Source organism: Dasypus novemcinctus, chromosome 28 (assembly GCF_030445035.2).
Source record: "Dasypus novemcinctus isolate mDasNov1 chromosome 28, mDasNov1.1.hap2, whole genome shotgun sequence".
Lineage (NCBI taxonomy): Eukaryota > Metazoa > Chordata > Mammalia > Cingulata > Dasypodidae > Dasypus > Dasypus novemcinctus.
The window spans coordinates 21,738,249-21,764,430 of record NC_080700.1 but is presented as its reverse complement, the minus strand read 5'-3'; the positions used below and the strand labels follow the sequence as shown (position 1 = coordinate 21,764,430).

General features: G+C 36.4%; 1 protein-coding gene across 4 annotated transcripts in view; it reads right to left on the bottom strand.

Moving 5' to 3' along the window:
• MAP3K4 (mitogen-activated protein kinase kinase kinase 4) overlaps positions 1–26,182 on the bottom strand; it is a 145,810-nt gene that overhangs the window by 70,439 nt on the left and 49,189 nt on the right. For all 4 annotated transcript variants that reach the window (XM_004449808.4, XM_004449805.4, XM_012520429.3 and 1 more), the window contains exon 3: positions 11,560–12,923. In XM_004449808.4, the coding sequence (XP_004449865.1) occupies positions 11,560–12,923 (1,364 nt within the window). The remainder of the gene's footprint in view (positions 1–11,559; positions 12,924–26,182) is intronic.

The window sequence follows — 26,182 nt, the reverse complement described above, 5'->3', positions numbered from 1 at the left end:
TCTAAACATTGAATTATAATAATATATAAACTGATATCAAACAAATAAACTGTTAGCATATAACCACTCAACTATAAAACTGGGGAACAGGCTGAGTGTTTCCACTTAGTAATCTCCATCAGCAAAAAGGAAAACAAGATTAATTTATCCTTTCATGTTCAACGTACATTTTTGTTTTAAATTAATACATACTTTGGTTCCCAATAACAGCAAGAATTTCTAAAACAGCCACATAATTTAAAAAATGATTACTGTGATAAACGTGGCTAAGGTTAAGACACATCCGTTTAAAAGTTTTAGGCTTTTTCTTCTGGTATAGAGAATGACATCAGATAAAATGTTTATTTAAAGCTCTATAAAATTCAGAGGAAACTTTCTGTGATATCGTTCTAAAGAATTCTTTTGGCATTCTTGACAATCCCAACCCATTACCCATCTGCTGTAGGATCACTGCGAAAGACAAAAATCCCTAACCAGGAAAGACAACAATCCCTAACCTCTCAACAAAGGCGATTCAACACGGCCTGGGAGACCAAAGTCAGACCTACAGAATCACTGAGGAAATGCATTCCTGCTGGTGATGCTTGGTACAGCAATACATGTCCAGACAAAGAGGAACAGCTATTAAAAAATTACTGAGCACTTAAACAAAATTGCAGTTTTAACAAAGGAAATGAAGGTAAAGAATTAGAACCGTTAGCCTCAACTGAAACCGATCTAATTCAAGAAATAGGAGAGAACTACGAAAATCCTCTAATAAAAATTCTCATTAAAGTTCTCAGAAATAAAAATAAAACAAGCCAGGATTTCAATAGAAGTAGTAAAGACAGAAAGAACACTGTCAAAAATTAAATTAGTAATTTAGAAATCAAGTGCAGAAATTATCACTATAAGCCAAAACTAAAGGAAAAAGGGAGAGAAATTTTGAGTAAAAAGAGACATGGAAGTCAGATCTAAGATCTTTAACATAATAACAGAAGTGGCTAGAAAGAAGAAAAGGAAGAGATGCAGGTGAGATTTTTGTCCCGTAAATAAATCACTTATATATGAAGAGGGAAAGAATAAAAAAGACCTCTTTGAACAATCAAGAACTCAAAGTACAATTCATTTACCTTCTCTTAAAAAAACAAAAACAAAAACTCTTAGGTTGGTGCAAAAGGAATTGCGGCTTCAGACAATGAATTTCAAATCATAACTAGGTTCAAATACATCTTTATCAATAAAAAATAGGAACCATGGGACGCCGACTTTGGCCCAGTGGTTGGGGCGTCCGTCTACCACATGGGAGGTTCACGGTTCAAACCTCAAGCCTCCGTGACCCATGTGGAGCTGGCCCATGCACAGTGCTGATGCGTGCAAGGAGTGCCATGCCACGCAGGGGTGTCCCCGTGTAGGGGAGCCCCACGCGCAAGGAGTGCGCCCCATAAGGAGAGCTGCCCAGCGCGAAAGAAAGTGCAGCCTGCCCAGGAATGGTGCTGCGCGCACAGAGAGCTGACACAACAAGATGACACAACAAAAAGAAACACAGATTCCCGTGCCACTAACAACAGGAGTGGACAAAGAAGATGACGCAGCAAATAGACACAAAGAACAGACAACTGGGGTGGGGAGGAGGGAATAAATAAATCTTAAAAAAAAAAAATAGAAACCATTACAAGCAACACATTTTTGCCTGTGAGAAATATGTTTATTTCTAGCATAAAAATCTGTGCTTCAGGATTTGATGAACTCTTGGAAAGCATGTTCTGTATCCTGCTGATTGTGAAAGCATTTTCTCTGCAAAACGTTGTCAAGATGCTTGAAGAACGGTAGTTGGCAAGAGGTCAGGTGAATGTGGCGGATGAGGCAAAACTTCGTAGCCAATTCTCTGAACTCCTGAAGAATTGGTTGTGTGACCTGCAGTCAGGCATTGTCCTGGAGAAGAACTGAGCCCTTTGGTTGCAGGCATTGCAGTTTTCGGTGCATCTCATCGATTTGCTACGCATACTTCTCAGATATAATGGTTTCACTGGGATTCAGAAGGCTGTAGTGGATCTGACCAGCAGGAGACCACCAAACTGTGACCATGATCTTTTTTTGGTCCAAGTTTGGCTTTGGGAAGTGCTTTGGAGCTTCTTGGTCTAACCACTGAGGTGGTCGCTGCCAGCTGTATAACATCCACTTTTCATCTCACATCACAATCCGATCGAGAAATGGTTCGTTGTGTAGGATAAGAGAAGACAACACTTCAAAATTATGCTTTTTCTGATTCTTGGTCAGCTCACGAGGCATCCACTTATTGAGCTTTCTCGCCTTTCCAATTTGCTTCAAATGCTGAATGACGATACAATGGTCAACTGCTGTGCTCTTTGGCAACTTCTCATGTAGTTGTAAGAGGATCACCTTCAATGACTGCTCTCAATTGGTCGGTGTCAACTGCAGATGGCCAGCCGTTATGTTCCTCATCTTCAAGGCTCTCTTCTTCTTTGCAAAACTTCTTGAACCACCACTGCACTGTACGTTCGTTAGCAGTTCCTGGCCAAATGCACTGTTGATGTTGCGGTTGTCTCCGCTGCTTTTAGACCCATTCTGAACTCAAATAAGAAAATTGCTCAAACTTGTTTTTTGTCTAACATCATTTTCATAGTCTAAAATAAATATAAACAGCAAGTAATAAGGAGGCATTACCAAAATAACATAAAGCGAGAAATGCACATTAAAATGATGTTTAACATAACCACATTTATTTAATAATGTATGCCAATATCAAACAGCAAATTTCAACAAAGCAAAACCGCAATTACTCCTGCAGCAACCTAATACTTACGAAAATATGGCAGAATCTAGTCAAATGAAAACTGAACTAGAATAAAGATCTCAAGATAGGGGAAAAATACCTAAGACAAGCAGTGAATCTAGTAAAACTTAAAGGTTTATACATCTACTAGGTGATGATAATTTGGTTATGGACTATAATACAAGTTCCAGAAAGGAATATTTGAAATGCAAAAAAAAAAAAAGCATACTGTAAGAACAATAAAACATGGCTCTTAAATTCCAAATTATTTCAGTATAACACAGAGAGTAGGAAGGGGCAGCTGGGTGCAAGAATAGAATAGCGTATTTGCTAACATTTCGTGATGAGAAATACAGGATTAATTATGATGTAAAATCCCAGATCAACTCAGCCCAGACTAGAAAAGACTCAATAATGTAAGGACATTAATAAAAATACAACATAATTATATATCACAATTCAAATGATATTTTGGGTGGCTGTGTCAAATTCATGATAAAGTCATGTGGAATGAAGTGCAAAAATAAAAACCAGAAATTTTTCTTAAAAGAAAGAATGAATTGGGAGAATTGCCTTACAAAATTCCAAGCTTAACTAATAAGGCTATTTTATTTTAAAAAGACTAATACTGGCACAGTAATAAGCAAATATCAAAAAAGCAAAGACACATATCCAATATTGCATAACAATATACTAAAAAGGAGACAGCAGTTCAAGAAGTTGGAAAACAACATGTTTATACATGTTATTCCACATGTTATATACAATTAAAGGAAATAAAATTATACATGAAAAGAAATTCCAAATGTATTAAGACCTAAATATAGCTCTACATATAAAAGTATATACAACTGCTACTTTAGTTGGTTAAAAATGATCAAATACTGGCAATTCAGTACAGTACAAAACGAAAGGAATTTTGGGAAGACAGTTACAGTTTTGAGTCTTTTGTGGACCCCAGAAAATTATGTTCTTAAATTGGTCCATTTCCAATGGGTATGGGGCTCTTGCTAGATTAGACTCAGTTAAGGGCCATTTGATTAGATTATTCCAGTGCGGTATAGTAGCCCAGGGTGAATCTCAATCCTCTTACTGGAGTCCTTTAAAAACTGGAATCAGCAAGGCCGAAGAGACAGAAAGAAACCCCAGAAGTTGAGAGAGAAGACCCCGGGAGCCAGAAGTTCAAATCACTGGAAGACAGAAACTGAGAGGAAGCCACTGAAGCCAAAAGCTGAAAATAAGGAGGCCTGGGGGAGGAGGAAGAGGAGCAGACGCTGCCATGTGCCTGACTGCCCTCAGCTGCCGCTCAGGGAGCAAGCATCTCCTGGTGATGCCTTGATTTGGACACTTTGATGGCTCAGGACTGTGTGCTTGCAAACTTAATAAATCTCCATTGTAAGCGCCAACCCATTTCTGGTATATGGCCATGGCAGCCTTTACCAAACTACAACAACAGTGGTGGCAGGTTTTAAATTCCCCATAAAAACCGAACAATTAGGACAGGACAATGAAAACTCCATCAGAAAACAAAACTAGTTACAAGGTTCTCTCTCTAAACCCCAAAAGAGAAGTAGGTAAGGAACAACAAAGAACAGTTCCAATACCAATGTGACATTTACATTTGTGTAGGGGAAGCAGAGAGAATTAACAGGGTGTCTGATGGGCCTAAAGGGTAAGTTCCAAAATCGCCTACTGTTTTTGGAGCTTTGACTAATCAAGAAAAAGCTCACTGTACCTATTTGAGGACTTCAGTGAAATTGGGGGTGATTTTGGCACAAAATCATGAGTGAGTTTAAGAGGTCTGGGATTCTCAGTACAGAAAAAAGATGAAATAGAGATTGAGTCAGAAGAGGTTAAGAAACCAAAATCCTGAATTTGAATGGGAAGTATCAGAGTGAACTTGTGATGCACTTTGTGTGTGTATGAGTGTGTTCTATTTCTGTCCATTTAAGAGACCTAAAATGATGACTGACCATTTCAGTGGCAACAAGCAATGCTAGTGCCCAGACTGTGTTCTTGAAATACCATTTCCCAATAAAAGGAACCAGGTCTCCTTGAAGGTATATTTGATTTCCAATCTAGAATAGGAACAGCTGTTATACCAGATAGCAAGGAAGCTATCAAAGATTCTTAGGGTTGTGAATAAAGGACTCAAGCCAACTTGAATATGTTCCCACTGGTCAAAGATGGCAAATGGAAATATCAATTACAATAATGACTTCAATGGATTGAAACATATCAAGTATGTTTAAATTCATGAGTTCAAAAATGCTACGAATAAAAACATACTAACTGATCATCGTTGAAGGATGCTAGTGAACCATCTCCTTATTTTGAAAGAATCAAATTCAAGTACATTTATCCTGGCTTTCCTTTTGAACTATTCTACTAGGAAAGCAACAGCTAATAAACAAAGCTAAGAGAAGCTAATAAATGAAAAAGAAATGAGGGGATTAGATAACCATCACTTTTTAAACCCTTAATGAGCTAAGTCATTTAACAAATGATACTCAACAACTATTAACATCAGAAAAAGAGACAAGTCAGAGATTATATGTGCCTTGATGGGAAAAATGCAGATGAAATAATGTTACACAATCAATCAACTTTTATTTATTAATCAATCAGTAAATCTTGAATCTGATCAAGTCACTAGATCTTAGAGTTCATTCACAGAGAATGCAGAGAAGAAGGAAACACGTTAAATGACAACTGGGGTTGTAACAGGCAAAATTCACATGTTCAATTTGTATGTTGAAGAAAATAGAATATTTGCTTCTTAGCTTGTCGCTCACTCAATTTAAAAGTTTGTAAATGTTACTTACGTAATCTGACAGTTGATGATTGGAACAAATAAAAAGCTAGCCCTAATAACTATATTCATAAACACGATCTTAAAAGTGTAAGGTGGGAAATAAAGTAGCCTAGCTGGTGTTTTCAATGGGCTGGCTCAGAACTGCACCGGCACTGCTCTGGCTACATATGAAGCATCGTGGAGGTTTGTTAATAATGTCAAAGCTCATGTCCTTCCTTGGGATTTTCCCTACATACAAACGGGGCAGAAGTATGCATATTTTTCAAAGTTCCCTGGGTAATGTTGATGTGTAGCCAGGTTGGAAAACCATTAGCATGGTGGAGCGTGGTATCTGAGAATCCTGAGTTTGAAACTGCTCCGCCAAGCTATACCTTTGTGATTTGAGGAGTCATCTACTCTCCCTAGACCCGTTTCTCATCTGTAAAATGGAGAAATAACAGCTCCACTTCATAGGGTTGTGTCCAGCACATGGTAAGCACTCAAATGCTAGTGCTGTTGTTATATATTTCCTACTTTCAACATTCTTTGTCCATTCTGAATATAAATGGCAATCTTTCCAGGGTTAATTATGGCTACAGGAAAAAATTAGAAAAGAATTATTGTTAGAATCCAAAGACAAAACATATTCTACTGCCCATTAAACTTACAGTAATTACAAGATCATTTCTAATTCAAAAGAAAATAATTAAGTAACAATCTTCCTAGAATTGGATGCAATACATGTGACAATATGCAGACTAAATCAAACATTTACAATGTTTTTGTACATTACATTAAAACAAAAATTTTCATTTGTCTTTTTTTCTGAGAATATGTAGATTTTATAAGGGAAAATGAAAAAGAAACATAAAATAACCATATCACAACCTATGACTCAAATATTTTAACAGTATTTAAAACAACGGCACAGAATCCACAGAACTGTACATGCAAAGAATAAACTTTACAGTAAGCAAATTAAAATAAAATCAACCAGGATGTTAGGGAATTCCAGGATAGAATATAGACTGTGATAAATTAATCTGAATCTAACTGTAAGATATGTTATAACCTCACTGAAGATGGGACTGATAAAAGTAACTTTGGAATATGAAGTTTTGACTACATACTATAAGACTAATGAAAAAAAAAAACATATTTAAGCATTGTAGTTGCTAAGAGTGTTTCTCACAGGGTACTGGTTAACAATTCTGAAACTACTTTACATGTATACAGGGGTTGAACAAATGAGTAAATAAATACCCCTCCCCTTGACGTGGGCTGTGCTTAGTGTGTTGTTTCCAAATAAGAGAGTTCAGACAAGGTAACTTGTGGGAAAATCTAGCAGACATGCCTTAACCAAATGATAGTGTTACAATAACCAGTGATAATAAGCCACGAGAAGGGTGGTATTCATCCCTAAACCCACAAGCCTCGTCTAGTCACGAGAAATCATCAGACAACTCCAAATTCAAGGATATTATATAAACAATCAAGGTTATGGAATGCAAAGAAAGAATATGGCTAAATGCAATGTGGTGTTATCAGATGGATTACGGAACAGAAAAAGGACATTAGTAGAAAAACTGGAAAAACCCAAATAACGTCTAAAGGTTAGTTAACAGTATTGCACCAATATTAATACATTAATCAGTTTGACAAAAGTACAAGGGTTAGGTTCAGATGCCAACATTAGGAGAGGCTGGATGAAGGGCAATGGAACACTGTACCATCTTTGTACATTTTCTGAAAATCTCATGCGTTTACATGGTCTCTTGTTTTAATTTTTAAGCTAAAACTGAATGTAAATAAGACTACAAAACCCACACTTAGCTTCAGTAACTGTTGGGAAGGACACCTGGAGGCTACAAGAAGCTGAGCTGGTTTCCCCTAATTTTTAAGAAAGGGTCACTATACAAGCAGTATCTAGTGGAGAAGGCACAGGATTTGGGGCTAGAAGACCATTATCATAAAGGGACACCAGCACATTACTATGAAAGAGCTGTCGGATACATCCATCCTAAGACTCTGACATCAACCACACTCAGATTAGAAGAATGTGGATTACAGCAAGGTGAGAGAAATAAGTAGGAATGAGATCCCATTCCTATGTTATCGAGGGAATAAGAGAACCAAGAGATAAATGGGGAAGCATAAAAAGACCTAGAATCATCTCTAACTTCAAGAAAAAAGCAGGAAAATGAAACACTTCCTCTAATTTTTTTCCTCTTACATTGTCCTTGCTGGTAGGAATAAAACATAGGCTGGTTTTATTAATTCAGCTACATATATTCAAATAAGTTTCACCTGATAGCCAGAGACTCACTGGTTTAAAGCACTGTTTCTATAGATAAGCATTTTCAATATCCCGAACAAGTGAACTTTGGAAAATAATTCACCTGTTAATCAGGGATTACCTATGTAATTAGAAATATGTCTTGAGAAAACAAATTTATGAAACTTAGGAAACTATAACTTAGTAATTTTGAACAAACCATTAAGGTTATTTACGATATTCATATTATTAAAACAAATTGCTAATAATCTTTTTAGTATCTCTAATAATTTTTTTAATTTAAAGATTTTGAAAAATAGAAATTTAGAGAAGCGGACTTGGCCCAGTGGTTAGGGCATCCATCTACCACATGGGAGGTCCGCAGTTCAAACCCCGAGCCTCCTTGACCCGTGTGGAGCTGGCCACGCAGCTGTGTCCCCGCATAGGGGAACCCCGCACACAAGGAGTGCACCCCGTAAGGAGAGCCGCCCAGCGCGAAAGAAAGTACAACCTGCCCAGGAATGGCACCACACACACGGAGAGCTGACACAACAAGATTACGCAACAAAAAGAAACAGATTCCCGTGCTGCTGACAACAACAGAAGCAGACAAAGAAGAACACGCAGCAAACAGACACAGAGAACAGACAACTGGGGGAAGAGAAGAAGGGGAGAGAAATAAATAAAAATAAATCTTTAAAAAAGAAAAATAGAAATTTAGAGAAAAATAATTTTATAAAGCATGCTTACAAGCAAAAGAGAATTAAACATAAGATGTTAAAGTTATTTAATCATAAGGAATAAAAATATATAGACAGGAAAAATCAAACATTGCAATTTTCAGAATTTACTGATAAATTCGTTTCTACAAAATCTTTTAACTATATTCATTACTATTGTCACATACACCATAAAAACAGTGCAAAACATAAGATACCCACTGTGTACAATCTGTTGCTGGTAGATGGAGATATTCCTAACAAGTAAGAATGAAAACAAAACAGACCTCAAACCTGAAAGATTATACTGCTTAAAATGTATGCCCTTAAAATATATGATTATTTCTCAGAGATTAAAAGGTAAAATACATTAAAAAATAAAAATTTATAACAGTCTACTCCATAATGACTTAAAGTTAGCTTAACGGGAGGAAAAAAAATTAACAAAAATTCTAAAATATAGAATACTTCATATTTGACTTGTATAGCATTTTATCATTTATAGAAATAATCCTTTTAAGCCTCACAACAACCCTGTGAGGTAGGTAGGGAGGTATTATTAAATCCCTTTTACAGATAAGAAGACTTAGGGTCAAAAAGATTAAGTCACTTATCAAAGTTATGTGGTTAGACTTAAGAGGCACAGCAAGAAAAGGAACCAGTGATTTGACTTTAAATTCCTAGCTCATTATCCAACAGGCTTAGTAAAAACACTAAAATAAAACAAACCCAGGGAGGCATGCACATGAATTTCACCCATATACATATGATTCCCTTACAGAAATTACATTCCTGAAAATGGAAATAAAAATAACATCATGGGGAGACAGTGCAGTTCAGTAGTTGAATACCAGCTTCCCACATACAAGGTCCCAGGCTCAATACCAACCCTGATACCTTAAAAAATAAAATAAAATGAAATAATGTCGTTTCCCCACTGAAATGAATTATAATTTCAGGGCCTCATCTTTGGTTAGTTTGGACTTTCTACTTCTCTTCCATTATTTAACAAGCACTTAATATTTTAAACCAAAACTTAAAACAACAGGGGCTTCAGTCGTTCTTTTTTTTTTAAAAAAAAAAAAAAGAAATGACCTTCAGATAATTCAAATAAACAGTTTTTAATTCATATACATTTTAAGATTTGCATTTATGTATATTTCTTTTTTCTACAAGGGCCACCTCTTCAGTTAAATCTCAACTGTTCAAGCCAAAAGAACACAACTTTGATGGGAATTCAAAACTGTGGGTAACCTAGTACAGTCTTTTTTCCACTATAAGTTCTAATAAAATACAGTGCACTCGCTGTCAATCTTTTTCTTACTCTAACACATCGCAGGGATATGAAGCACTCCCATTAGTAGCAGGAGTCTGGGAGGAAAAGGAAGATAATTTGGAGGAGGGCATGTAAAAGGAGTTTGAAGAAATTCCGACATGTGTCCTCGTGCCCTCACCATATGAGTCCCTCTCCCCTGCAGAGAAGAGATAATACTCCAGGGCTTCTGCATCCATAGAACTTCAAAAACAGTGCTTCAAAATAAAAATTAAACGCCAACTCCTACATGTATCCTTGAGGATACAAATTGAACCCTTCCAACCAAAAATGTAGACCAAAAGTAAGTTACTCACCCTCTGAAGTATAGGACAAACCCTTGTTTCATATCTACAGTTTTGCTTTACCAATTCAGAAGCCTGCGCTATAATAAAATCTAATGATGAAAGAGACATTCTGGACTAAAAGGAAAAACACTCACTTGTTCTATTAAAAAAAAGTTACTCTTCAAGAAAAGTATATATAAAAATTCATTTTCAAGATACACATAATCAAAGTAACATCACCTCAAAGTATAGCTACAAGATATTAATTCATTTTATAAATACTGTAAATTCATGTGAAAGCCTGACCTCTCCCCTGCAAGCATTTTTTATCTGGTCATCAGATTAAAAACAAATAAATAAATCTCACTAGCTCAGGCTCTCTTCAGATAGGAAACACTAACTTTAGTGTTTTCTGTTCTATCATTTCTGACTCAAAGGCAAGCCAGTCTGTATAGTAAATAGAGTTCAAAAAATAAAAAAATATATCCACATACATATAGACGCCTATGCACACAAATGTATGCATAATGCTACTAAAATTGAGAATCACAGATTATCACAGGTATAAGTAATCTTGAAGATCTCGGTACTTTTACTTTTAACCAGATGAACATACAAATTCATCAGAATAGAAAAATTGCTGGTACTTTTTTAGACTCTTAAAAAGGAACAATATTCCCCTTGCTATTTTTACCTCCTGTAGCAAGGAATTTCTGCAATACCAAACTATCAAACCAAACTTGTACAATCACTTCCTCTTTAGTTGACAATTCTGCTCACAAAACTCACCTATCAAAACACACACTGGGTAACAATTAACCCTTCCCTTAAATTTCTATTATGCAGGCTAAACATTTTAATCTTGCCAAATAGTATATACTTTTTTTCTTTGATCATTCTTACATTTCTCCACAATTCTTTAAAATACAGTGACCAAAACTGGACATGCTAACTCAAAAAAAGGGAGCAATCGATTGCGAAGAATAGAGAAACAACTATATCCGCGACCTTGGATGCCAGAAATCCATTTAAAAATATTTTAGCAGTTTGTTAACTTTTTACTGACTCATATTCAGCTTGTGGTCAACCATGATTGTGGCTTTACCTCTTTATTTTTACCTAGTCTGTCCTCCTTCATCCTATATTTACATGGACTTTTCCATCCATATATCATCTTGTACTTAATTCACTAAATTTCATAGCTTCATAGATCCACCTTTCCATTTATCACAGTAACTTACAGAAATGCTTGAATATGCAATTTACAACTACCATTATAACTAAAAATATAAGGAAGATAAAAAGTACATAATAATTAAAACAAGACAGTGTAATGTACAATAAATAATGGAACAGGGACTATATAACATTGTAGTAATGCCTACTTGAAACCTACCTCCACTGGATGATCACTCTTTACCAATGCTATACGTGCCCTCTGCAGGGAACCATGCATTAGTTTGTGAAGTCTTAAAATTAACTTTCTCAACCCCATCTGCTTCAGTGCTTTGTCCACAAATGGTCTATAAATAGAAGTCAAACAATGTCTACTAAGGCCTGCTTCTGTAACAAATTCTGGTGTTCCCCAGCCAACTGAATCTTCCTCAGATTCAAGCCTTTCAAGCTTCTTTGATAAATACTCCCGTGACTGGATGTCAAAACTGTTCTCAATGGGTTGTCTCATCTCTTGTACATTCAGACCAGAGATTTGTTCTTCTTCACTTTCATCTGTACTACTTTCCAACTCTTTTAATTCTCCTTCTGTGTCATCTCCCTCATCTTCCAGTTCATGGCCTTTGGATGGTCGAGGAGAAGGGATTTCAAACACTGGCCAGCCAATGTCTGATAAATTCTTGATGCCCAAAACTGTGCCCATAATCCTTAATTTCTGATTTAAGTCTTTTGTGATGTTTAACCATAAGCAGAGTGCCTGCACCCTGTCCTGGAAGTCCTTTGCAGCATATTTTTCATAGTCCTTCTGAAGAGCCTGCAATGATGGATAAAGTGCTTCTATGTACTCTAGCAGCTCCATTATCCGCTTCACCTGTTCAAATGACACCCGCTGGCGTTGGAGATGATCGTGATATGTTGAGTAACCCACAGTCTTTGCTCCATGGGGAACTTTGCACTGCCCTTCTACGGAAGTACCATTAAAACTAGCTCCGTTTCTAACAAAGGAAAAGCTCCCATAATTAACTTTGAAAGTGAGAATTTCATTGATAATGTCCGGGATGGCTTGACGGGCTGTATATAAAAAGAGGTCCTGGTCGTTAATGGTCCGTCCTGCGTGCCAAGCTTGCAGCTCTAACCAAATCAGTTCGTTGGATCGATTAAACCAGAAAGCAGATGTATTTTCTTGTCCTCTTTGCTCCCTGTCCTTCTTCTTGGAGACTGAGGTAAGCTTTAGCAGAAGTCGTAATGTTTCAAAAAACTTTAAACGATCTGCAGGACAGTCAGTCCTAGAAGTCTGGCGTGCAGTTCTGGCTATAGGCACGGGCACGGACACCGGCAGCTTAGCATTGCTACAGCCGAGGCTGAGGTAAGGCTTATGGAGATCCACATCCGGAATTGGTTTTTTTGGCAGAGACCCACCCACTGAGTCTAACATGAATGAGCACTGAACATTTTTTTTATGATCTCGCTCTGTTGTTCTGAGAGTCGCCCGGTTCTTTTTCTCCTGCTTATAGCTGTATTCTTCCACATTCTCCACTGTTTTTCCAGTGTCTTTATGTGGGGGCTGATTTGGTGCATTCATTTTTTCTATTAAAAACATAAAAAAAAATTATATTACTCTAAAATATGAAGCTATTCTAAATATTCTCACAACTGATATTCACATGTATTTATATTTTCAGGCTGTTATTGGAAAAGAAAAAAGAATAATACCATATCATGAAAATCAAAAGAATCAAAATCTATACATAACATTCCTCTTTAAGTTTTCAAAAAGATTCTGTCTATTTTCTCTGCAAATACTGTACTTGCTATATTCCCTTACATTCGCCACTATTAACCTGAAATTCGCTCTTTGCCTCTGCACTGCATTTGATCAAATGTCCATAAGCAATCACCTACAATTCAAGGAAGGACTGATAGTGCGGTACATCTGACAGAACTGCTAGAGTAGAAAACACTTGACTCCTGTTTTTGCCATTAACATGTTAACTTCGAAGAAATCATTTAAAGTTTTCTGGGTCAGTCTTCTCATTTGCAAAATGAGATAAACTGAACAAAGTACCCTTAAGGTACCTTCTTGCTTTAAAATTATACTACCAAATAGCCCACTGAACAAGATTATTCTCATAAAAAAACAAAGTCAGCTGATAAAAATGTAAATCTTCATTTGTGTTATTCCTTATTTTTTATTTGCCACAAACATATGAGCAAAAACATTATAAATTTAACATTTAGAAAACTGAAGACATATAGAGAGGGAAAGAGAGAGAGAGACTAATTTAGTATAATTTGCCTGCTTTTATAAACTGGCACATAAAATGATTCAAAATTAATGCAAAGAAAGCAATTATAGTTTTCCCTTCAAACAATTGTAAGAAGTTCTATTAATTTAATCCCAAACTTTGAAATGATACATATATGTATACATACATACATACATATAAACATGCACACGCACATAGCTCCCTTCCTGTTTTGGCAATTTTCGACACTATTAACCACCTCTACCTTCTCAAAACTCTTTCCTTCTGTTGCTTCCTCGACACAACTGTTTCCAGGTTCTCTTGCTCCTTAAGCCACTCCCTTTCACATACCCTCCTTGGAACTTTGCTTATTCCATCAAATGTTAATGTTTCTCAAAGCCCAAATCTAAGGTCTTCTTCTCCTCTTATATTATTGTCCCTGAGTGGTTTTACTCACTTCCATTTCTTACATTAATGACGCCCAAATCTACAGCACCATTCCCAATTTCTCCTCTAGACTCCAGAAAAACTTATTTCATTGAACCTAGGACATGCACTTTTTTTTTTTCCTTCACATTTTGATATCTCTGAACTGAGAATATATTTACTATTAGTGGTGATGTGAATACATTTTAGGAATATATTCACCATTCAATATATTTCATTTATATTTCTCTTTATATATTTTTTCATGTGAGTGACAAACCATTTATAAAAATCTGTCTAAATATCAAGTATAAAAGAACTGTCAACAAATTCTAAAAAAAACTAAAATTCTACGTTAAAAACATTGTGTTATCATTTGGTAGCATTTTGTCTTAGTACATAATAAAGTGTGTCTTTAGATTTGATGAAATTGGGTACGTTTACATGGGTTACAGACTAATCTAACTAAACTCAATCACCAAAAAAAGTTTGCTTAAAATCAATTCACTTCCTGAATAAGTTTTTTTTTATTTTTATTTTTTTTAAAGATTTATTTATTTTATTTAATTCCCCCCCCCTCCCCTGGTTGTCTGTTCTTGGTGTCTATTTGCTGCGTCTTGTTTCTTTGTCCGCTTCTGTTGTCGTCAGCAGCATGGGAAGTGTGGGCGGAGCCATTCTTGGGCAGGCTGCACTTTCTTTCGCGCTGGGCGTCTCTCCTTAGAGGCACACTCCTTGCGCGTGGGGCTCCCCTACGCGGAGGACACCCCTGTGTGGCAGGGCACTCCTTGCACGCATCAGCACTGCGCATGGGTCAGCTGCACACCGGTCAGGAGGCCCCGGGTTTGAACCTCCCATGTGGTAGACGGACGCCCTAACCACTGGGCCAAGTCCGTTTTCCCTGAATACGTTTTAAAATAAGGATTTTTAAACAAATTTTCCGAAGAACACATTCAACTTGATTTACTTTATTTTTAATTTATTTACAATCCACCAAAAAGGACTGTAAACCAATTTGTCTATAAGGATTTTAAATGTAATATAAAATTATTTAAACACATAGCCACATTTTAAGACTGATGGAATTTTATCTGTAGCATTAATCCATTTCATGCTTTTTTAAATACCTTAAAACTTCATATAGTCCACTTAAAAATAATTTTCTTCACAATTTTATTGTTTCTAGCTATAAATGCTTAGCAGCCCTCATTCACAAAGAAAGTTTTTCCAGTCATCTCTTTAAATTACTCTTAGCCTCTCTCTCTGCTGTTTCAACATTGTGGGTTCTATATACTATTATTAACGTAGCACATACATACTAATCTTTTTTATTTTTTAATAAACTGATGGATGGTATTTTGATAGCAAGAACAACAAGTGCTTCCAAATTTAATTCCACTATATTTTAATTAAGATATCAATATATACTGTTATGAAACAAAATTTTACACTAATATATATGAAACTCATATAGAAGAGAGAAAAACACTGTGTAGGACTGGGGGTAAAGATTAAGAATTTAGTTTAAAATACAGTGAATATATTTAATATATTTAATCTACTGAATGTATTTGATAAACTGAATGGGTGTATATATCCAGGCAATGATGCCTGTAGGTAACTAACATATGGGTTCTGAGCTCAGGAGAGAAATCCAGAGAGAGAGATTTGGAAATCAGCAGTAGACAGGAATGGAACTTCCTATCATAAGGAGAAGTTCACAGAAGAGAAGCAATGACCCAGAACAGCACGCTGTAGTAGCTAATACGAGTGTCCAAATACATGGTTTTAAATGAAAGATGAAATAATTAAATAATGCAAAGCAAATCTTTTTTTAACTTAGGGTTTAGAATCTAATATCAAAAGGCTTTATAAAATGAATACAATGTAGCATTACTACTGAAACAACCACAGAAAGTCTGCATACAATTTATAATTTGAATGTGATCATAGTGAACAGTGAAAAGTGTTAACAATGAAAAGTGTTAACTGAAAGGAACTGGGGTAACCTTGATAACCTCAGAAGACTGGACTATAAAATTTGTGTCTTTATGAGGGGTCTAATATTTCAAATGATGAAAACATTAAGAGATGAAGACTCTCAGTATTGATCTTTATTCTAGCAATTAAAAGGGTTTAAGGAGGGAGAAATGCCACAGTCCCTTTTTTTTTTGGTATAGACAGAATGACATCTCAATAAGCTTGAAAACTACCTTTCACAAATTATGTACAAATCCTATTAAGCCTATGTTACAGCACAGGAAATGGCACAGTACCCAACACAACCTTTTGGGCCTTTTGGGATGTTCTTGTTTATATAAAGTAATGTTTTCATATTTGGATGTACGGTGTGTGCGAAGGAAATGAACTGGGAAAGGTACAAGATGGACCAGAAAAGCTTTTTTCAAAATTAAAACAAAAACCAAGTTGTATTTGAAAAACAGAAAACAAAAAAATGCAAGACTGACGCAAAAAAATGATGTAATTTAAATTTAAAATAGATTTAAAGAGCAGTCTAGCAACTGTGAGAGAGAGAGAGGGGAAACACAAGAGTACCTTCTAGCAATTGTTGACCAGGCAGGTCTCTATAAAATCATAAGGGACCTATCGTTTAGGGCAGATGTGAGAAGCATTAGGTATCAGGCAAAACTCTATGGGCTCAGACAAGGAATTTCCCCAAGCATTTTACATTTGGTCTTTAGTTATTTTGGCATGACCAAGGAACTTTTTATTAATACCCAAAAGTCCATTACTAATGCCCAGGTTTGTTTGTTTGTTTGTTTGTTTTAGTTTTCTGTTAATACTAAATCCCCTTGCAATTAACAAAAAGTCAAATGTAAATAAAGTTTCTGAAAACTAAAATGGATCATAAGTGCAGGAGTAAGATACGTGGAATGTTCTACATGGCAAGTTCAAATTACAGTACTACAAAACAAGTTCATAATAACTTAAGTGAAACTAATGGAACACCTGGTCTCCCAAGTGGTTACAAAATTAAATGGTGTGATTTCTGTAGTACATTTAAAGAAAAACTCTGGAGTAGTTACTTCTTTCCTTTGGCCTATCACCAATATCTCCTGCTAGATCAGAAGGATATGAAAGGGATAAAAAAAATTTTTAAAAACCGAAAACTTTATCATGAACCAAAAAAAATCCATGATATAAGTCAATCAACTAAATTCCTATAAAAATGTATTTTTAAAATCAAGCCCTTGCAATTGGTATGTCTATGTATTGTCCAAATTCAAGCTTTCAAATGAGAGTATGAGCAAACGTATGACCTTTACCTTTAAATGGGAGATGATCATTAGAGCAATGATATACTAGAGTATCCAACAATACTCAATCTGAAAGTGATTTAGAGATTTTCTAATTCAGGGGTCTCAAATTTCACCAAATTTCAGAATATAGAAGAATCACTTAGTCTCCTAGCTAAAGTGCAGATTCCTGTGCAATCTCAGCTGTCTCTGAATCAACAAAGCTAGAAGGGGAACACATATTGAGAAACAACACTTTATCCAATCCTCTCATTTTTAAGGAGAGGAAACTCAAGTCCAGAGAGGCTGTCTTTTGCCCAAGCAAGTCAGAAACAGATCCAGAACTAGACACCAAGTCCTGTGGCATATATTCCAATATATGATAACAACACAAAGTCTCAACTGCACTTCCATTTTGAAAGACGTGTATGTACAGAGAAAAATACTGATGGGTTCTAGAGCATAAGAGACAATTATCTGTGAAGGAAGATTCCCAATTAAAGAAAGCTACATTGTAGATACTGAAAGAAAGTAAAGAAGTATTAGCACAAGTACCATGAAAGAAAACTATAGGTATTAACTAAACTACAGTAAGAAGGAGCACAGACACAAGAACGGAAGGAAGAACTAAAACAAGGGTCATCGAATGGAAATGGAAGAAACATAATACTAAGCACACTGCATTAATTCTGAAGTGTGTCATGAGCAAAAGCAAAATTAGTTATTTTCTGAGATCACATCAAAACATGTCTACGAACTGAGGAAAATCAAGCAGGCCACAGGAAAGATCTTCCATTTCTAAAATAATTACAAATCTAATGAGCCTTCTCTACATGTGCATGATGCATACAACTTCCAGGGAAATCAGAAACCGCTTCTGTAACATTAGAGTACATAACTGTTCTACTGTTTTCACATTAAAATAACTTTTATGAACAACTAGACAAAAGATGAACAAGGAAACAGAAGACGTGAACAACACTAGAAATGAGCTGCACCTAACAAACATCTATATATCACCCCACTCAACAACAGCAGAGAAACATTCTTCTAAAGTGGACATGGACTATTCTCCTAGACAGACAGTACCGTGTGCTAGCCCATAAAAATGAAAATGTAAAAGGATAGAAATAATACAAAGTATGTTCTCCAAGCACAATGGAATAGAAATAGAAATAAAAGACAGAAAGAAATTTGGGACAACCACAAATATGTCAAAATTAAGCAACATGCTACTAAGTAACCAAAAAGCAAAAGAAATCAAATGGTAAATTAGACAGTATTTTGAAATGAATAAGAAGATACAATGTAACAAAACTTACGGGATGAGCTAAAACGTGCTTAGAGGAAAATTTATAACTTAAAACGCCAAATTAAGAAATATTGTTGAAATAAATTATAAAAGATCTAAATAAATGGAAAAAAATTCCATGTTCACAGATCAGAAGACTTAATATTCTTAAGATGTTAAAAGACCCCAAAATGATCTACAGATTCAAGCAGTTCCTGTCAGAATCCCAGCTATGAGGTATAAAGAAGTAACTCAGGTTAAGTCCCTGTCCCCTTGGTGGACTGATATAAACAGGCACTCACTCAAGAAGACAGAGGAAAAGATACAGAAGAAAAGAGAAAGCACTCCATAGATGTCAAAGGAAAGAACTCTGTCATAACACAGAAGAGGAGAAAACTTCGATTCTGTGGCCCTGGGAAGAGAGACAAGCCCCATGCCAGCCTACTGCTGAGATCAGGAGAAGCTGGGCCCAGGAGCCTTAAGAAGGAAGGAGAGATCAGGCAGAGACTGCCTGCCACCTTGCTTCAACACACAGCAACCGACTTGGGTAAGAATGTATCTGTTATGGTACCTTGAGCTGCACTCTTTAGGGCCTTGCAAATGTGAACGTTTGTCCCAAATAAATACCCTTTATAAATGCCAATAGATTTCTGGTACTTTGCATCAGCACCCCTTCGGCTCACTAACACACCATGTAAAAGTTTTTGGCCCTCCTGTCGTACCACAGAACAGGTCTGAATTTGTTCTTTTTTTTCTTTTATGGGGTGTTTACAGTACCTTACTGCAAAATTTGGGTTAAGTATTATACAATATTCTACACACATTTTATGCATTTCTGAATTTCTAAACTTTTTCTTTGTCACCTGCTAGCTTCATGTGTCATCTGTGGCTTCCACGAAACTCCCCCAAAATTCCCATTTAATTTCTTATGCCGACCCATGATATATCCAAACCGCTATGGGGAAAGTTGCAATATGGAGGGTTAACTGTATACCTAAAAGAACTGAAAACTGGGGCTTAAACAGATATTTATACACCATTGTTCACAGCAGCACTATTCACAATAGGCAGAAGTTGTAAACAACAAATGTTGATCTACAGATGAATGATGAAACATAATGTGGTATATTTATACAATGGAATATTTGGCTATAAAAAAAGAATAAAGGACTGATACATACCTCAATAAGGATGAACCCTGAAAACATTAAGCTAAGAATCACATATTACATGATTCCATTTATGTGAAATGGCCTTGAAAAGGCAAATCTATAGAGAGAGAGGATGGATTCATGATGGGGGGTGGGTAGGAAGTGATAGCTAAAGAGTATGGAGTTCCTCTTTCTGGTGGTAAAAATGTTCTAAAATTGTGGTGATTGCTGTACTTATTTGTGAATATACTAGAAATCATTGAACTGCATACCTTAATTGAATGAGTTGTATTACACTATGAAGTCTATCTCAATAAAGCTATTTTTAAGATTTTAAGAAGTATTATGATTCTCTCTTACAAATGTTCATGATGTAACTTAATTAAGCAACTACTGTGAGAAAAATTTGATACAGGATGCTCTGAGTGTATAAAGAAGTTTATTACTTGGTTTTTATCTTCAAGGAGCTTTCAATCCACCTGAACAATCAACATTAACTGAGCAACTAATTTGTGGAATTCATTATGCTATTTAATCCTCAAAACAACTCTGTGAGGTGTTATCACCATTTTATCACTGAGAAAACTGAGGGTCAGAAGTTTAGACCTACCCAAGGCCAAATAAAGCTTAGTTCTTCTTCCTAGGAAGAAGGAAGAAGCAGCCCAGTCTTCTCTCCACCATGGCCTCTGGAGAACACCAAAATTCACATCATAAATAAATGCCAAAAACGATGATGCAAAACAATAAGATTTTCTTAACAGTTACTATGTAGCAGGACTTGATGTGGAGGCAGTGTCCCCTTGAGGTTCTGATGGCAGGGAGAGGGAAAAACAGGTGTAATATGGCATTTTCAGAACTTGGAATTGTCCTGAATGAAATTACAGTGACAGATACAGGCCATTATATATCTTGCCATAACATACAGAATTTGGAAGGAGAGAGTGTAAACCACAATGTAAACGTTAATCTATACTTAGTGGCAATTCTCCAAATTGTGTTCATCAATTGCAGTGAATGTACCACATTAATGAAGAATGTTGTTAATGTGAGAAAATGTGGGAAGTGTGGGAAGTGGGGCATATGGGAATCCCCTATATTTTTTATGTAACCTAAGTATCTTTAAAAAAAAAATAGATGTAACATGGTGGCATTTTTAGGACATCAGAATTGTCCTGAATGATGTTGCAGTGACAGATACAGGCATTACATATCTTGTCATAACTTACAAAAGTGTGTGGGAGAGAGTTTAAACTATAATGTAAACTAATCAACACTTAGTGGCAGTGCTCCAGTATGTGTTCCTCCATTTTATCAAGTATACGACACTAATGAAGGAGGTTGTTAATGTGGGAAAGTGTGGGAGGGTAGGGAGTAGGACATATGGGAAGCCCCTACATTTTTTATGTAACATTTATGTAATCTAAGAATCTTTTAAAAAATTAAAAATAATTAACAAAAAAAAGGGGGGGAGTCAATGTAAGGAAGGGGGAAGGAGATAAAATAATTTCAGTTAGATCATTGTGAATTAGAAATCACAATTGAAAATGCAACTGACAATACCCAACAAGTAATCAAAATTATGGTTACAACTTCTGGAACAAATATTTTAAAACTCCAATAATAGGGACAACGTGTTTCATTCATTTTCTCTTTTGCTAAGCAAATAAAATATTTCTTAATATTGAAATTTCTCTTTATCTATACCTAGAATCTAGATCATCTAGATTCTAGATGATCCAGACCACGCTGGATCATAAGCTCGACTCCTCCTACACCTTCTCAGAGTCAGCAATTCAGAAGATCAAGTTCCAATGTACAAATGTACTCCACAGACTCCTCCAAGGATCAACTTCCTCTTGCAATAATGGTTCACCCCAGACTCCACTCTTGCCTCCAGCATAATGGTGACGGCAGTCTGCAGAGAAACCTTGTCTATTTTCCTTGTTTAGAAAGATTAGTAGGTTTCCTTGGTAGGAGAGATGAAAAAGTACAACAGAAGTCTCCCCATGCAATCAAGAAATGAAAGTCTACTCTCTAAGTGTGAGGTTTAGAGAAACAGATGGACAGATAGAAAAGCACCTGGCAAGGGAAGAGGCTGTGGCTCAATCAGTTGTGCTTCTGTCTACCATATGGGAGAGGCCCTGGGTTCACATCCTGGGGCCTCCTTGTGAAGGCAGGCTCGCCCACACGCTGCGGAGTGCCGCCTGGCCTGCAAGCACCGCAGAGAGCCGACTCAGCAAGATGATGCAACAAAAAGGGAGACAAGCAAAAAAACGCAGAAGAGTGCAGCAAAGGACACAGAGAGCAGACAGCAAGTAAGCCACAAGGAGAGGGAGAGGGAAATAAATAAAATAAAATAAACAGAAGAATGCACAGCGAATGGACACAGAGCAGACAGCACACACACAAAAAGCTGCGGGGGGGGGGCTTAAAAAATAATTGAAACACAAGTAAACTAATACAAACTATCAAAAAAAAAAAAAGCATCTGGCAAGGACCACAGTCCCACTGTTCAGGCCTTTGGCATATGCACAGTAAAGCATTCTGAGATGATGCTACTGTTGGGAATCTCTAGGAATCTAAACGGAGAAAGAAGACATTCTCCAATATTTCCAAAGTCAATAAGATGGGAATTTTGGTTGACACAGTCTAGTGAAACTCACATGTTTATAAAAACATACGAATTTTAAGTGTGTTCTTTTTTCTTGCAGATTCATCATGATATGTAGGGAGCAGAACATTTTCTTACTAATAAACTTTGAAGATAAACCTCTCATTTGAAATTTATTAAAAATGGAGAACCACACTCAATGAATGAGAAGTGACTTCAAATCGTACTATATAACATGGGCTATCAGAGGATAGAAAAGATCAGGATCTAAGAATTAGTAAGCAGGGGCACTATGATTCTGGTCAAATCATTTAATCTACATGGGTTTAAATTTCTTCATCTAAAGAAAGGTTTGGTTTCAAGATCTTGAAGATGCTATGTAAAAACAATTATTTCCTCAACAAACACAGGAATCCAACTTTAACATAGAATGAATTCACTTAAATATCTTTTGAGAAACTACTATGTACCAGGCACCATCCTATGCACTGAAAATATATCTGTAAACAAAACAAGGACTCCTATCCTCCTTGGCCTGAGCTCCAATGTGGATGACACAATATCAAAATAGATGAGTAAGCATACTGTATGTTAGACAAGAGCAATGGAGAAACATAAAGCAGGAAAGAATGACTGGGAGGATGTATTTTACTAGTGTGGTAAGTCTCATTAAGAAGGTGACATCTGAGCAAAGACCTGAAGGTGGTGAGAGAAAACGTGCATGAAGAGTGTTGCAGGCAAAGGGAGGAAGAGGTGTGTGCCCGACATGGTCAAGAAACAGCAACAAGGCTCACGTGGTCAGTTACAAAGAGCAAGAGGGAGAGCAGAAGACAAGTGCAGAAAGGTAAAGGGGAGACCTAAGAGCCCTGTAGCCACTGTGAAAACTTCAGCTTTTACTTTTCAGTGAGATAGGAGGCCAAGAACGGTGTACAGAGAAGTGCCATGATCTGACCTAAAATCTAACAGGATCCTTCAGCCTGCTATGAAAGACCACTGTGAGACTACCGTATGACCCAATCAGCGGGTCCTGGTATGTGGAATGGGGCAGAGCAGTAGAGGTGATGAAGGTAGAAGCATTCTGAATGTCAAACCAACAGAATGTGCTGATGGAGTAAATGAGGAGCATAAGCAAAATGCAATGGGGTTGACTATGGCACCCTCAATCAATCAATCGTTAGTTCATTTTCAGCATATTGTGACATATAATCGTTTAAGTGTGTCCAGTAAGGCAAGTTGGGAATTATATCATGTAGGTTTATATAAACTAATGTAATGAACGTGGTCAGGTAGATTAAAGAGCTATCTGCAATAAACTTCAGCAGAACTGATATTCTACTTACTCCTCATACAAATTCTTCAAACACATTACAAGTAAATTAAGAGATCTGATAGCTCTAATAGAATTAAGATACTGACCCCCTTAAACAGACAAATAAACTAACTGAAATACAGATTTAAATCCACTATGTTTAACAATGAATCCAGCTACATGGATTGAATATAACTTGCAATCATTTTTATCAACTCATTTTTATAGCAGTATTATAGTCTTCTAAAAAAACCATGCTAATTATTTTTGCTAACAATGGTTAAGATTAATGTTCATCTGTACAAATTCTGAAATAAATGAGACATTTGCAAATATAATCCTGCAATAGAAGGATTATAATAATGCTCCAAAATGGAGCTGATAGAAAAGATTATCAACTAGGATTCAATCTGAAATGGGCAGCAGCCTGGATGTCTTTTAAATTTTCACTTAGCCTACTTAAACTATGAGATAAACTGGATTTACTTCATTCTGCTGTTAAAAAGAAAAAAAAAAATTGACATTCTCTTAAAACAACCTTAAGAACAAACAGCTGTTTGGCTAATAACTGTCCAAAAATGAACATTTTAACTGATGTAATTTGGTAGTGATTTACCATTATCCAAAAATATAATCTTAAATAACACCACAGTTAAATGTTATTCATTTAAGTGTGAAATCAAGCCTGATTAATGAGTTAATTCAAGAGCTAAATTGGTAGGTTAAATTAATCAGGTGTCACACTCCTTTCTTTGGTAACATTGTTATTACATGTCTTACAGCTGGAAAAAAGCACAAGTTAGTAGCTGAAAACAAAAAGTATCTTTAACATTCTCAGGAAAACAAAATTAGGAAAATGCAAAAATTAGGTAAAATACAGTTTAACATCTAATTGGCAAGTGTTTCAAAAGAAATAAAACACTGCAGGCAATGTTGACCTCATCTTGTGCTCCTCCCATTCCTTTCCTCCCTTTCTCAGGCGCAAATGATTCGACAGATTTCTTTTAATCCCTTCTGATTATTACAAATTTGTATATTATGCATGGAAAATATAAACAATGAATGACTCCACAAATCTTAATGCAGGACTTCTTGTGTCCATTTGTAGGAGGAACTTCTATGTAGTCTATTCCCAGAAGCGCATTTGCTGGGTCAAGGACATACCCGTTGTGGTAGGCTGAATTATGCAACATCCCACGCCACACCCCAAAAAATGTTCTTAATCTTAATTCATTCTTGTGGATATGAACCCATTTTAAAGAGGACCTTTTGAAAAGGTTATCTTTCATTAAGATGGAGCCCAGCTGAATAAGGATGGGCCTCAATCCTATTACTGGAGGCTTTATGAAGAGAAATGAGAGGACACTGCCAGGTAAAGGAAATCCAGGAACCCAAGGACCGCCAGTCAGCCAGCCAGAAGGCTACCAACCCAGCAGGAAGCAAGCCTTCTAACCTCTGAGACCACCAGTCCATAAACTACCCACTGTGCGTCTGTCATATCAGCCTAGAAACTAAGACACCCATCCTCAATTTGACTGTTTTAACAAGTTATTCCCCAATGAGTCAATTTACACTTCCACCAGCTTGGTACGAAAGCTGCCATTTCCCAAGGTCTTTGCTAGTACCTGATATTGTTTATTATCTCAATTCTGTTAAAAAACCAAGGAATTCAGTAAAGACAGAAATAATCGAGAGTAATTGTTCAAGATAAGTTATAAACTTGGAAATTAAAGTAAGCTATAAACCTCATTTACTGTAAATGAGGTATCTGATACATAGCTACATCAAGGAGTTGATGGTCCAACCCAGTTTTTTTTTTTTAAAGATTTATTTTTTATTTTTATTTAATTCCCCTCCCCTCCCCCCGGTTGTCTGTTTTCTGTGTCTTTTTGCTGCGTCTTGTTTCTTGTTTCTTTGTCCGCTTCTGTTGTCGTCAGCGGCACGGGAAGTGTGGGTGGCGCCATTCCTGGGCAGGCTGCTCCCTCCTTCGTTCTGGGCGGCTCTCCTTATGGGTGCACTCCTTGCGCGTGGGGCTCCCCTACGCGGGGGACACCCTGCGTGGCGCGGCACTCCTTGCGCAATTCAGCACTGCACATGGGCCAGCTCCACACGGGTCAAGGAGGCCCCGGGCTTGAACCGCGGGCCTCCCATGTGGTAGACGGACGCCCTAACCACTGGGCCAAAGTCCGTTTCCCCCAACCCAGTTTTTGAATGAACAAAAAGTAAAGTTTCAAAACTAAGGAGAAGAGAAAAGAAAAAAACAAACATAATAACTTCAAAGAATAGGGAAATACGAAAAGTTTTTTGAAAAAAATAAGCCATAAGGATAAAAAAAAGTTCTTTAGTGATTATGGAAAGTTGATTGTGAAAGTATATTTTGTTTTCTATATATACAGTAAAAAATCATAAAATAGTAATTTTCCCATGCTCTTTACACAAAACTGATTTTTAGGCAACACCTAAATAAAAGACATTTTCTCAATAAAATAGTAAGTATCAACTTTAGGTGAAGTTGGTCCCACTAGAGAAGCAGTGCCCTTTTTAAAGTATACTTGTGC